Source organism: Onthophagus taurus, chromosome 7 (assembly GCF_036711975.1).
Source record: "Onthophagus taurus isolate NC chromosome 7, IU_Otau_3.0, whole genome shotgun sequence".
In the NCBI taxonomy this organism is placed as follows: domain Eukaryota; kingdom Metazoa; phylum Arthropoda; class Insecta; order Coleoptera; family Scarabaeidae; genus Onthophagus; species Onthophagus taurus.
In genome coordinates, this window is record NC_091972.1 from 37,248,204 (window position 1) to 37,263,190 (window position 14,987).

Genomic DNA, 14,987 nt, shown 5'->3' on the forward strand with positions numbered 1-14,987 from the left:
TATCGACAACATATTCATTTTGAGACTACTGGTGAAAAGAGATCTAAATAAAAAGGGGGAATGTTGTATGCAGTATTCCTAGATTTAAGAGCATCTTTTGTTACGCTGAATAGAGGGAAATTGTGGAAGGAGCTAAAAAAGGGAACTAGTGAATATCTAACAGAGGTGATAGAAAAGAGTTTGGAGGTGAATGTTGAAAAGACGAAGATTAGAAAATTCTCCAAGGGCGGCAGACGGAAAAGGGAGAAGTGGGAATGAAAGGGGGGAGATGTAAGAGAATTTACGTATCTGGGTTTTACTTTTCGAGCGGATAGTAAAGTGGAGGATCATATTAAGCAGAGAGTTAGACAGGCATGCAGCTTATTGGGACAGATATGGAGTCGGGGTGAACGAATATTTGAGAAAGATTTGTGCAGACAGCAAATAATTATTGTTAGACAGGTGAGGAGTGATAATGTATGGAGCTGAAATATCGAGGTGGAAGGAATACAAAATGGTGGAGGAAATCCAGGAAAGACATTGGAAGTGGGTCCTGGGGCTGAACAGGGAGACTCTGCGATATATAGTGAGAGGAGAGTTGAGCTGGAGAAGATAAAGTACGAGAATGGGCTGGACCAGAGGAGAGAATTTAAGATTTTGGGAGAGTATTTGAAGGAGGTTACGACTGGGGTGGGGGAGTGTGGACAACAAGAAAGAAGGGAATACTATACCAGAGTAGGGTACTTAACAGAGGAATTACAAAGATGTAGGAGAAAGGGTCAATACTGTGGTAGGAGATGGAGAGTAGAAATAAAGATATGAAAAAGCTGGAACGGCGTGCTCAAATGGAAAAGGGGAGATACAATACTAAATAGGTGGAGGTACAAGGTCATAATAACGGAAGAAATTCCGGGGTATTTGATGGAGGAGGATAAAGGGAAGGAGAAAAGTATGATTGTGCGATTTAGGTGCGGGAATAATAATAATAATAATAATAATGAGGATGTGTAGATTGTATGGGGATGATTGGAAGACAATTGAGAATATGCTGAGATATACCGACTTAAGGGAGGGAGGTATGGAGTGGGAACGCGTGCTGGGTGGAGCGGGAGAGGGGAGAGAGTGGATGATGAAGGTGCTGAATGAGAGGAGAAGGAGGGGGTATTAGTGTTAAGTTGTATTTTATGTTTTGTTTCAGTTATTGTACCCAAATTGTATTGTTTGGTTTGTAAATTGTATACGAAAGTAACAATAAACGATATTATATAAAGGTTTTCTCCGAAATGCATGTACAAGGGAAGACCACATATTCCTTGGCTCAAAATAATAATAATAATAATAATAATAATAATGTTTATTAACCCATAGCACCATTATAAACCCCAATAACAAAATACTTAAAAACTAAAATAAAACCAAAATGAAATGCCATGAGTTAAAAAGGACCACGTCAGCATTCCCAGTGGCTCAGCTGTTTTTCATTGGTCCTTTTTCTACATTTTGTATAAATAAACTTAAACTTCATGACGGCAAACGGAAATAGAAAGACTAGTTGTTACCAAAAACTTAAAATTAATACCAATTATACATAATAGTAAGACTAGCTTTCTAGTAAATAAGAAGAGCTAAGACAAGGAAAGGAGAAGAAACACGAAAAAACAATAAAAGAAAGAAAAAAGAGAAAAAACAAAAAAAAAAAAAATTGATTCATATGTCATCACAATTCTGCTCATTCAATAACTCAGACCTATATATCACCCTGAAAACCCGCTCAGATTCCTGCAAGACCGAAAGTGGACAGTTATTCAACAAATTAGGCACACAATACGTGAAAGATCTTTTAAAAATTTCCAGTCGATGCTGGGGTATTGTTAACGTATGTCTGTGCCTAATATTAATATTATGAACGTCTGTTCGAAATTGAATTTTGTTGTATAAATATGGTGGACATTTGGTAGTCAGAACCTTATGGTAGAGGCAAGCAGAGTGAAGGGCCCTACGACGTGACATATTCAACCAGCCCACCCATTTTAAGGTGTATGAGATACTCGCATATTTCCTAATGCCATAAATAAAACATAAGCACGCATTCTGAACTCTTTGAATTCTTACCTTGTGAATATTATCAATACAAGGGCCATATAATACATCACCGTAATTAAAGATCGAGAGAACCAGGGCGTCACACAAGCGTATCCGCAGTTGCTGTTCCAATAAATGCCTACTATTATAGAGCAATTTTAACGCTGCATATGCACGACGCAATAGACTACCAATGTACGAGTCAAATCTAAGTTTACTGTCAATAATGATACCCAAATTCCTTGCACTTTCAGCAACCTGCAAAACATCAGAGTCAATCTTCAAGCTCAACCCATCCCTGACTTCGTCCAAAACACCCCGGCTCCTAAAGACCATCACCGATGACTTAGATGGATTTATCCTTAAGCTGTGCTCATTAGCAGTATTGACCAAGGCCTTCAAGTCAGCATTAATATTACTTTCAGCCACAGCTAGATTTGATGTTGGAAAAGTGTAGTATAATTGAATATCATCAGCATACATGTGCGCAGTACAGTGCTTTACAGCCAAACACAGTTGGGAAGTATAAATTGTGAACAGAATTGGGCCAAGAATAGAACCCTGCGGCACACCCGACACGACCTCAACTTGTGCAGATAACTCACCATTACAAGCTACTCGCTGTGAACGGTAACAAAGATAATTCTGAATAAGATTGAGAGCAGACCCCGACAGTCCAATATACCCAAGCACTCCAACCAGCAGCGAATGATGCAAAGTATCAAAAGCTTTGGAAAAGTCAAGCAAGACCAGAGCCGTGGCCAACCCGTCATCGATACCACGTAGAACATCATCCGTGATATCCAAAAGAGTCGTAGTGCAGCTATACCCAGAACGGAAACCCGACTGCAAGCTAGGTAGTATACAATGCGCATTTAAATGTGACCACAACCTAGTGGACAATAATCTTTCAAATACTTTAGAAAAGACCGGCAAAATACTTATAGACCTAAGATCCTGCAAACAAGCAACCGTTCCAGTTTTAGGTACAGGTTTAACAAGAGCACCCCTCCACTGCCTCGGATAGACCGACCCCTCGATGCAAAAGTTGATAATGTGGCACATGTACGGTAGTGTCACCGGAGAACTTAATAAAAGCATCTGCTTCGTAACTCCATCACTACCAACAGCATTTGTTTTAATTCGATTAAGCGCTTCCAAAACCTCTTCCTCAGAAACTAAAGAAAAGGAAAATTCTGTAGAAACAGAAGATAATCTATTAGTATTGTAGAAGTGCAATAAGTTGGGATCACAATCATGTTGATTTTGAGAGCAAAGAAAAAAATTATTAATATCATCAGCTTTTCCCACAGTAGACGGAATTGACTTCGTTTTAGCACCACATACTCCAAACGACTTGAGATTGTTCCAGAGTTTACGAGAATTATTGTTATGAAATATTAAAGAAAGATAAGCCTTTTTTTCCCGACGGATTGCTGCGTTAGTATAGTTTCTCAAGTCTTTGTACGACTTAAAATGAGAGGGATCCCTGGTAGACCTGTATCTCGAATAGGCATTATTTCGTAAATTAATGAGAATTTTAATAGTATCAGTTATCCACGGGCGATAATTCTTTCGCAGTGTAACTGTTCGGAGTGGTGCATGAGCTCTAAATAAAGATAATAAGGAATTATTAAAAAACTCTACCTTATCATCAATGGAATCAGAAATAAGAAAGTTGTGCCAGTTTAGATAGTTTAGGTCATCCAATAAGCATTGGTGGTTAAAATGCCTGAAGTCCATAAAAGTTAATGTCTGCGGAACTCCCCGAGGAATATCATTACCTAAGTAAACCATAAGTCGATATAAGTTAAGTTATATATATCCAAAGTTGCTTTCCAGCATTGCCCTGCATCTCTGATCGTGGCCGGTGTATTTCAACATTGTACAGTACTCCTGTAGCGTGCCATGTTTTTCGAGGCGGATGAATCATATCGAATGATGTTGACATATTATAGATGTCGATGATCCAGCTCAAGACATCACATCTAGTGATGCAGATGTCAAAACAAGAACCTACAATGATGTTCTCGGTTCCAGCACTTATTCAAGATCTTTGCTTACTTTTTGTTAAAAATTTCTTTGTTTTTGACTTCCTGGTCAAATTCCCGTCCCTTTGTACAGCTTGATGTTGCATCTTTTATACCTCCTGGAGATTCCCTGTTACCATTTTTAGTTGTTTCTTTATTACCAGATCTTTGTCTAGCTTTTCTACTTCATTTATTATTCAGATCCTTGTGTCTTCACCATAGGACTAAGGTTAATGTTCTACGTTTCGCGAACCTTTTGTTATGTCTTAAATAAATGCAGACTCTATAGAAAACTATATTAGAGGATAAGTTCTGTAAGAAAAAAGTAAAGATTGTGAGTTGAGTTTAACTTGAAATTTAAAAAAACACAATGAAATTACAAAATAATTTATTTCGTAAATATCTTAACAAAAATTATTCAATTCTTTTTAATTTTGATGTCTGTTAATAGCAATTTAGAATGTATTACCGTTGCTAAGCCTAAAGCTGAAAGAGAACCGACATAAGAAATAACAATAAACCATATTTTTGCTGGCCAAGGTATAACATTCACAAAACCATACAACCACACCGAGCTGAAGTAATAGGTACCAAATAATCTAAAAGAAAATCAAATATAAATCTCAAAGGATGTAGTTTTCTGTAAATTAATTGAAATACTTACGTGCACACAAACATAAATAAAAATCCGCTTAACCCCCAAACAGTCAACTTAAAGCTGGGCATAGAAACATTTCTTTGTGCAAAAATTTCGAATATCGGTAAAAAGATCACAAAACTGTGTGCAGCGTGGTTCATAATCGTTGGAAAGACTTGGTCGATTTTTTTTGGATAAACTAATTCTCTATCTATTGTATAAACCATCCAAAATATTGAAACCACCAACAAACCAATTGGTGAAATCAATGAGATGTTAACTAATTTTAACATTTTCGATAAACGCTGTGATAACTTTTTATAAAATTTATCTTGATGGTTTAAAGAAAGGATGCAATTTACTATGGAAGCGAAACAATAAATGCATTGAAGAATCTAAATTAAAACAACAATTAAAACAAATTACATTTTTACTTATTAAAAGTTCTTACCACATTCCAAATTGTTAAATATTTAAGACTATTGTTACGATTTTCTTCGAATAATTCTTTTGCTACATCCGCAGCTTTATTTATCAAATAACCAGCGGCTGCCAATTGAGCCGCGTGACTCACAAAAATAATCGTATATATTGATAATTTTATAAAAAGAAACATGTTTTTAATACGAAAAGATTTTTTATTATTTTGTTACAACTTTTTTTGAAGACTTTCAACAGGTTTTTGATTTGGTTGTGAAACAACTAAGTCAAAACTATTTTGTAAGGTGAATTATTTCTATTTTTGTGTGGTTAATTGAATGTAAGTGTGTAAATTATGTTGCAATTACAATTATAAATAATTGTCTGGTTAGGACGATAGACATTTATTTTCTATTTTTTTTACACGTTGAAATGATAAAACAATTAGATGATGAATTTGTTTTAATTAATATTAACTTTGTTTAATATAAGAATTATTAAGATATATATTATTATATTATATACAGGGTGATTCATAAGTAATGGGCCAAATTGTAAATGTACGTTCAGGAGGCCAAAATAATAATATTTTCATTAACAATAATGGGTCTTAGTCTGCTCCTTACTGAGATACAGGATGTTAAAGCGAAAAAAATAAAATAGATTTTGGTAATAGATCAGCTACTTTTCTACATAATGACTCATAGTTGACTTATAGTTTTTGTAAGGGTAAACAATAATGTGTGAGAGGATTTGAGTTAACTCGTAGATGTCGCCACATGCGCCATATGAATTAGATGAAATCAGCTACAAATTTTTTATCGCTCATTATTTTACAACATACTTGTTTAATTTGGATAGCCCCATCATTTCTGTAGAAAAAAGCTATACTTCTTTGACCTTGAAAATATTAACGATTTTCGAGATATTTGAATTTTACTAATTCACTACACTACATTTCACGGTGGTCGACGTAGCATTAATCTGTTAAGACACAAGCATGGCATGGAATGTTGACATTTACCTAACCGTAATTGATAATTGATAACAATATTAAACTGAAACCATAAAAAAATTACGTAATAAAACAATTTATTGTACGCCAGTTAATAAAACGAAATACAACATTAGAACAGACTTGAACTAAGACCACTTACGACAACTGTTATCAAAACCTACATGTTAATGTTGTGCGAAGTTAAATTAAATTTAAGCTTAATTATGAGCTACTGCAAAAGGTTTTCAACATGACCACCACCAGCATTTATACACGCATTTAACCGTTTGGTTAAGGATTGTCTGACTTTAAAAAATGTAGCAGGATTATTTCGTATTGAATTGGCTGCATCTTGAATTCTATTCCATAACTCGTCTCGTGTATTTATAGTAGGTTCAGCATAGACCATTGATTTCATGTAACCCCACACATGGTGGCCACTGAAATTCACTACCACGTCCAATCCAACGGTGAGGGAATGTTTCATTCAGATGTTCGCGCACAGCACGTGAAAAATGTGGAGGAGCACCGTCTTGCATGAACCACATATTTCTTCTTAGTTGTAATGGAAGATCTCCCAAGAGGTCGACTAAGTCATTATTTAAAAAAATTAAATATGACTCTCCATTTAAATTAGGAGGTAATTCAACTGGGCCCAGTAATGTATTGCCTATTACACCGCACCACACATTTATTTTAAACTCGTGCTGGAAATGTCTATCTTTTTTTAAACGAGGGTTTTCGGTTTCCCAGGCATGACTATTTCGCCAATTAAAAACTCCGCGTCTGGTAAAGGTTGCTTCATCCGTGAAAAGAATGTTATTTAGGAATGTTGGATTATTATTCAATTTTCCTTTTAGCCACTGACAAAATTGAACTCTGATTCGATAATCTGTTGGAAGTAAATTTTGCACAGGTATAAAATGATAGGGATATAAATTTTCCTTGTGTAAAATTCTAGTCACGGATGGTTGGCTTATTCCAGTTGCTGCAGACAATCGACGAGTGCTTATTTCAGAATTTTGCGCAATTCTTACCAAAATTTCATCTTCTTGCTGCGGAGTGATAATCTTAGGACGTCCTGTATGATATTTTGGACGAAATGAACCTGTTTCACCCAATCGATTATAAATATTTTGAAATATCTTCCGGTTTGGCTGCCTTCTGTAAGGGTACATTTCACGATATTTTCTGGATGCTGCTTGCCCAGAAAAACGTTCTTGTGCGTAAACGCATAACATGTCTCTCATTTCTTCGTTTGAAAAGTGATTATGTCTCGGCATTTTAATTTATGTTAGGACAAGAATGAATCAGTTTACTTAACAATAAAATGTTTTAAACTATTCATTAAACGTAAAAGCTCATTGACGTTTCATAATTCATATGGCGCATGTGGCGACATCTACGAGTTAACTCAAATCCTCTCACACATTATTGTTTACCCTTACAAAAACTATAAGTCAACTATGAGTCATTATGTAGAAAAGTAGCTGATCTATTAACAAAAATCTATTTTATTTTTTTCGCTTTAACATCCTGTATCTCAGTAAGGAGCAGACTAAGACCCATTATTGTTAATGAAAATATTATTATTTTGGCCTCCTGAACGTACATTTACAATTTGGCCCATTACTTATGAATCACCCTATATACAGGTGTCTCAGCGAGACCGGTCATTAGACGTTTCTGGGGTTCTGGCGAAAATAAAAATTTAAGAATTCAGACTTAAGTATTATCAATTACGATCTCTTCGTCTAAAATATTTTCAGATTTCTTGCACTTCCGGTTATATCGGAAGTCGCCACCAACTTTATTTTTTTAAATGGAACACCTGTATATTTTTACATATTTGGATTTGTCTGTTTTCAAGGTTTATAAATAACTTTGCTTTTTGCAATTTGAACCAGCAATTCTCGAGTTATTCGAATTTTTCTAGAAAAATCTGCTCCAGCAGACATTTGTTCAAAAAATCAGAAAACACTCAATTTTTAGGATATCAATTTAGGATTGAGAACATGCTTAAGCAACATGATGGAGTATGTTTTGGTGCCGAGAACGACTGTGTAGAACGTTTGGTCACTTTACTATGGCACGTTAACTTTTCAAAATTTGGAAGTACCATAACTTCATTTTTTTAAATGGCATCCCCCATATTTTATTTCTTAGTCGTCTTCGGTGCCTCATTCTACATCTTTTATATCCCATATGTCCCATACCTAACATTAATAGTTTGGGAGATAATTAGGGTTTTTTGAAAAATGCACACATATCATATGGATATTAACCTAGTGTGCCAACATTTTATCATGGAATCGTCAAACCATGTACCATTTGTGCAAAAACCCTCACAATAAACTAGTTTACTACATCAACATGTTATCCAAATTATTATCAACTTTATTAAAAAAATTTCCTCCATCTGTATATACAGGGTGTTTAAAAATTGGCGGATAATGTACACGTAGTGACATCTCTTCGACTCTAAATCGAAAATCTTAATGTTAAAATGTTGTTCTACTATGTTGCCAAATGTGTTTTTCATGAAGATATGATAATGAAAAAATGTTAAAAAAGAACATTAAAGCTAAAGAAAATAACTTTAACAAAATTCTGTTTATTCTAAATTACAGCTTATCAACATTAATGATTATTTATGGACAAATTATCCGAAGTTTAAGAACTTCATGAAGACGTATGAAGCACGGTACAACATTTCATGACGACATCAAACTCTTCATCTCGTTCCAACATAAATTGCAAAAAAGTTACTGTTAGACTGCACGCTTAACTCTTTTTTATCTTGACTGCTTGATATTTTTTGGTTTGTCAAACTTTGATATCACCTCCTGAAGTGTTATCTCTAATCTCTCGATCAGTGACAAATGAGGATAGAAATTCATCGTCTCGACAAACTTGGATATTGAAGGGATGAATGCTCGTCACCTGAAATACTTTTTCAATATTCTCCTTAGTAAAAGATTTACTAAATGCTTTTCCTTTACTCCAGAAAAATCATATATGTTATTTGGTTTTCCAGCATGTTCTAATAGCCAGCTGTTTAACGCTATGCTAATTGGTTTTCCGGCATGTTTTGAAAGCCGGCTGTTTAAGGCAGCGTTAGAAGAGGATTTGTAAGGGCCAAACACTGCACGATGGAAGCTTGTGTGATGTATGAGGCGGAAGAGTTAGCATTACAACACCATTTTTCTTTGCTAAGCTAATCGCTGGAAACAAAATGTGCGATTCGTGATTATCAAGGCTTAATAGTAAAAAGCCTTTCTTTAGACCATACAGATGGATTAACGCCGCCAATAGATTCTTTTGGAGCACCAACAACCATGTGGGACTTAAAATGTACTCTGGGAAATATCAACATAGGTGTCACATTATTACCAATGGCATTAATCGCAACAATCATAGTAATGTTAATTAATAACACAGTCTGCTGATTAAAGCTGGTGGCACGGGAAAGACTCGCCATCTTCTCTTATTCTATACAATTCGTTCCAAAGCTGAAGTAACTGGGCTTTATGAATGAAAGTCAAAATATCGTTTATGCTACAGTTAGACTTCCTGAGAAGCAAGGTTGGGATACTTTGTGGTGAAGTTGCAGTACCTGAGTTGTTGGACAATCAGAGGAGAAGTAAGATGTTTCAAGGTATACAGTATAAGGAAAAGAATAAGTTAAGCATGAGGACGAAATACGGAAAGCAGTTGGTTGATGGAATACTGCATCAATAGAAAAATAGATTTTAAATACCTATTTATGAAAGTACAGTTTGTTCATGTCTAACATCTGATATTCGTTAGTAGTGATGTAAAAAAAGTAACAATTCGTTATACGAGTACTCGTTACTCCGCGAGATCCGAAGTAACTGTTACCGTATCACATCGGTACCAGTTACTTTGGATCTAACAGTTACTTTTTCCAAAGGCCAAGTATTGTTGGATAGGCGAATCGACTTAAAAGTCGAAATGCGCAACAAAATTTATTTTTACATTGCAATAATAAGCTGTAATATCTTTTATTGTTGTTTTAATATTTTTATTTTATTTTGTTATTGCTTGTTTTATAGAAGAAGTTTTGTTTTCCATTGTTAATGTGTTACTACTTTCAAATATTTTTGTTATATAATAAGTGAAACGTAAGTTATTAATAATTAAATAATAATAATTAAGAAAAATTCTTCGTTATAATATGCAGTGAAAAAGTAAATCCCACAACCTACACTCTATTTTTTGATATTAGTGCACAGTGCATAATAGCGTAACAAACACAATATAATATACGTACAGTATTTGTTTTCAAAAATAAGTGTAATATAAAATAAATTCATATAAGTATGTAGTCCAGCTAAAACGAGTAATCGAACCTCGAGTGCAAACTAGTACTGGAACCTCAAGCGCAAACGATTACTTGTAACGAGTAACGAGTACAAAGTAACGAATACTTTTTCTGAAAGTAACGGATAGTTACAAATACTAAAAAGTAACTAAACTTTACATCACTACTCGTTAGCTTAGCAGTGTAAAATCGTACTACTTGGTTACTAGATATGATCCGATCGGAGATGATTTGTTTCGACTATACCTGGTAGATATAAACTTGTAGTAATATAAAAAGGTTGAATGTGGGGCATCGAAATTGTAAGTCATATAGATCTAAGTTCTTGCTGGAAATATAAGAAAGGTTACTTTAAGGTATTATTGTTGGAAGGATAAACTTGAAAAGGAAAAAATGGAAGAATAGCAAAGGATAAATTAATATTTGTGTTATAAACGAAATATTTATATAAAAAGATGTAGCAGCAGTGTCTGGAATCAGGAAGTAAAGCTCTATGTTATGTAGACTGCAGTCTAAATTTGGTGTACCAACAATGAACTAATACTGTACGATTTTAGGTCAGATATTCCTAGGTTCTCTTCACATACTCGGAGTTAATGCCATTATTTTCAGAAGTATTCCTTGCCTCTGGGATTTCAATGGCCCATAAGATTGCTGGAGACTTTGAGCCTTGGTCAATTATCTTCCTACCAATTCTTATGTAATTACTATTAATTGGCTTATACGCATTTGATACCCGTTTTATTTCGCTTACAACAATATGTTGATGAAACAAGATACAAAAGTATTTGACCAGAAACAAAAAAACAGAAATAAATATAATTAACAAGGCAAAATAAAATAATCCTTATAACTAAAATTAATAAAAAAGTATTCAAATTACAATGGCTCAAATGGTACAAGAACAGAAAAGGTAGCAACACTAACACTGATTAAAAGCAACAAAAAAAAAAGGAAAATCAAAATTTACAATTCTCATCCTCAACCCTCATTCAAAAATCAAAAGTTAGTATCCAGAGTCTTTCGAATAATCAACCGCCTAAACTGCGTGGCTGGGCAAGCACATCTAGCCTCGACAGACAAGGAGTTCCATAGTTGCGCAATCTGGTAAGAGAAGGAACGACAGAACTTAGCAGACCGGTGATGTGGAGTTGTGAATGATACTGATGAATGTCTGAAATCTTATTTTATGAATAAGGTATGGAGGTTTCCCTGCGTGAAGAATCCCATAAATTAGACACAAATAATGCACACGGAATCTCTGTTTCATACTCAGCCAACCACTAGATATTAGAACGGGGGAAATATGATCTCTTCGTTTAACGCCATAAACAAAGCGTAAGCAAGAGTTTTGCACAACACGTATCTTGCGCATTGATTCAAAAGACAAACAAGAGCTATCACAAGGACAAAACTAGGCTATCACATAATAAACGCTTAAGCTCAACAGACAAAAATTTACGACATGAATACAAATGCTTTAAGGCACCAAAAGCATGTGCAGGCAGAATGCCTATATGCCTATCAAAACTCAATTGACTATCTATAATGACTCACAAACTTTTAACCTCATCCGAAAAACGAATTGGTTTACCCAAAATATCAATATGAACTCGAGACCCATCGCCATACCCGCCACCTTTTTTAAAGAATATGATATCCTGAGTCTTATCAGGATTTATAATATATATCAGGATAAATATCTATTTGATAGATAGCTATCGAACAGTTTAACCGCATGAACATCCAATCCAATAAAGGAGATCTTTGAAAGAACCGGCGGAATTGTAATGGGCCTCAGATCCTTATAACTAGTGATAGGAACAACTTTGGGAATGGGAACAACAAAGCCATACTTCCAGGAATTCGGAAACACTGATGAATCAAACAAAAATTGAAAAGATGAACAAGCACGTCAAGAATACGGGGACAATACAGTCGAATCATATCAAGGCTGATTCCATCAGATCCAACTCCTGTAGACCTTAGGTTCAATAAAATCTGCTGGATACACTCAGTAGAGACCTCACTAAATGCAAACATGGACGAAGCAGGACGCATCCTATTATTGTTATAAAAAGCAAGAAGATCAATATCAGGAGTAATCAAGGAGTCATTTACACTATTACTAAAGAATGTATTGATAACATTAGGATCTGACAAATGAGAAGGCAACGAAATAACAGAAGATTTCAACACGTTAAACCTTCATAGGTTTTTCCACAAACACTTAGAGTCACCGACGATAAAATTTTTTTCAAAGAATGTCTTTTTTTCCCGGCGAATAGCACCCGTGACGTAATTTCGTAGAGTCTTATAATATTGAAAACTCTGCTGACTCTTAATCCTTTTATACTGAGCAAATGCCTCATTCCTTAGTTTAATCATTTGCCTGACATTCCAAGTGATCCATGGCAAAGCACGTTTTCTGATTAACTTAGTAGTCATAGGCGCATGAAAATCAAATAAGGATAACATAGTATCATTAAAGCAATTCAGTTTGTCATCAATTGTATTAAGATCAAAGACAGCCTCCCAATTCATCAATTACAGATCCTCATTAAAGGCACGAACGTCAATACCACGGAGATCACGAAAACTAATAACTCTAGTCTTAGACTTAGTACTCAGTGATATCGCTAAATCACAAAAAACTAACAGGTGATCCGAGAACCCAACATCGACAGTGTCACAAACACGAAGAGGCAACTCATTTGATAAAATAATAACATCAATGAGTGTTTCAGAAAAATTGGTGATACGAGTTGACTGGTTAACAATCTGCCTTAAACTAAAAGTATTTAGAGCATATTTAAGACAAAATGATAATAGACAGTGATTTGCAGATTTCAAGTGTACTACTTTACCCTGGCATACTTCGGATCCGTGTCCAAAACTGTGACATGAAAACGGTGAAGACAAAGCTTCTTTATGTCTATTATGAGGCAGATGAAAATGTGAAAAAAAAACAGCATTGTTACTAACTTTAGAAATTAGTCTCGGTGTACTTGGATATACATAGTTGAGTCACAAGTCTTATGGAAATCATAAGGATAACCGATGTGGAGTGCTCTAGTGGCTAAAGATAATGTTGTTGTCCAGTTTGTCCGACTTCCGGTCAGCTAGTTAATCTTTCAACTAACTACGGCAATCAGACAAGCTTGCAAAAATAGATGGAAAACAGAAATATATATTTATAAAAAATATAAAATATTACTTAACGTTTTATTGATAAATTCAATTTTCAATGACAAATAATTTTCTTAATCTCTAAATTTATTTCTACTAAAAACCGATTTATGAACAAAAGAAGTTAACGTTAACAAAGAAACGCAAACGATATAACTTACAAATATCATATAAATCCGACTTGCCCATGGCATAAACTTCAAAAATGGATACAACCAGATTTCGTTGAAATAAAATGTACATAAAAGCCTAAAAATAAATAATGTTAAGATAAACTTATTTTTATGGAAATTTTATTTAATCATTAAAAAAAAATAATCAACTTACGTAGTTCCATAAATTGTTAAAAATAATGTTAACGCCAAAATGGAATGTTTAAAAATCGGCATGCGAATACTTCTTTGTAAAAACACTTCAATTAACGGTAAGATGATAATAACAGCATGCATTGAATAATTTCCCCATGCCGGTACAATATCTTCAATTATAATTGGGTAAATTAACTCCCTATTTGCGGTGAAAACAGACCAAAATAATAAAACTATATAAATAGAAATAGGAGATACGATGGAAACGTTAACGAATTTCAAAATAATCTCCAATTTTTTCGCGTAACTTTTACATTGTTTATAATCGATTCTCGCTAAGACATAACAAATTACAACCGTACTTAAATAACATGTTTGTAAAATCTAAAATTAAATAATTTATTAAGTTAAAAAGATAGCTTTATATAAAATACATTTTTCTTACCATATTCCATATTGTTAAATATCTAAATCCAAATTGCGCAACCAATTTTAATTGGGTATTGTTGGACGTTGATGTTAAATGATTATATCCAACGACAATATTTGCCGTTCCATGATGAATTAAAAGGGGAACGTAAAAACCTATTGAGATTCTTTCCATAGCGGAAGGTTTAAATTACTGATGATAATATCAGATGTAAAGGAAATTGTATGTCACAAAAAATTTGTTACCGACGTTTTAATTACCATTGATGACTTCGTGCCACTTATTTAAGGTTACCACATTTTAAAAAATAGTTAAAAAAGATTTCAAGGAGAACTGCATATAAAAACCGGTGATATTATAATTTATTTAAATATTATTTATGTTCAATTTGTCTGTAAAATAATCAAACTGAAATAAGAAATTGTGGAAGGTTAATAAAAAAAAAAATATTTAGTGTATATTATTTAGATCATAAAATCCCTAAAAATCCAAGATGAGAAATAATACTTCGACTGCCTATAATAGATAATAAAGAATACCAATATTATAAATTGTACTCGTTACCAACTT

At 34.0% G+C, this 14,987-nt stretch overlaps 1 protein-coding gene across 1 annotated transcript; it reads right to left on the reverse strand.

The window, feature by feature from the left end:
* Nucleotides 1-13,701: 13,701 nt before the first annotated feature.
* LOC111421516 (androgen-dependent TFPI-regulating protein-like) lies at nucleotides 13,702-14,680 on the reverse strand. Its single transcript, XM_023054685.2, has 3 exons — nucleotides 14,433-14,680; nucleotides 14,007-14,371; nucleotides 13,702-13,928 (listed from the first exon to the last, which is right to left on the reverse strand). The coding sequence occupies exons 1-3, from the start codon at nucleotides 14,589-14,591 to the stop codon at nucleotides 13,754-13,756; spliced, it is 699 nt and encodes a 232-aa protein (XP_022910453.1). The 5' UTR covers nucleotides 14,592-14,680; the 3' UTR covers nucleotides 13,702-13,753.
* Nucleotides 14,681-14,987: the final 307 nt, after the last annotated feature.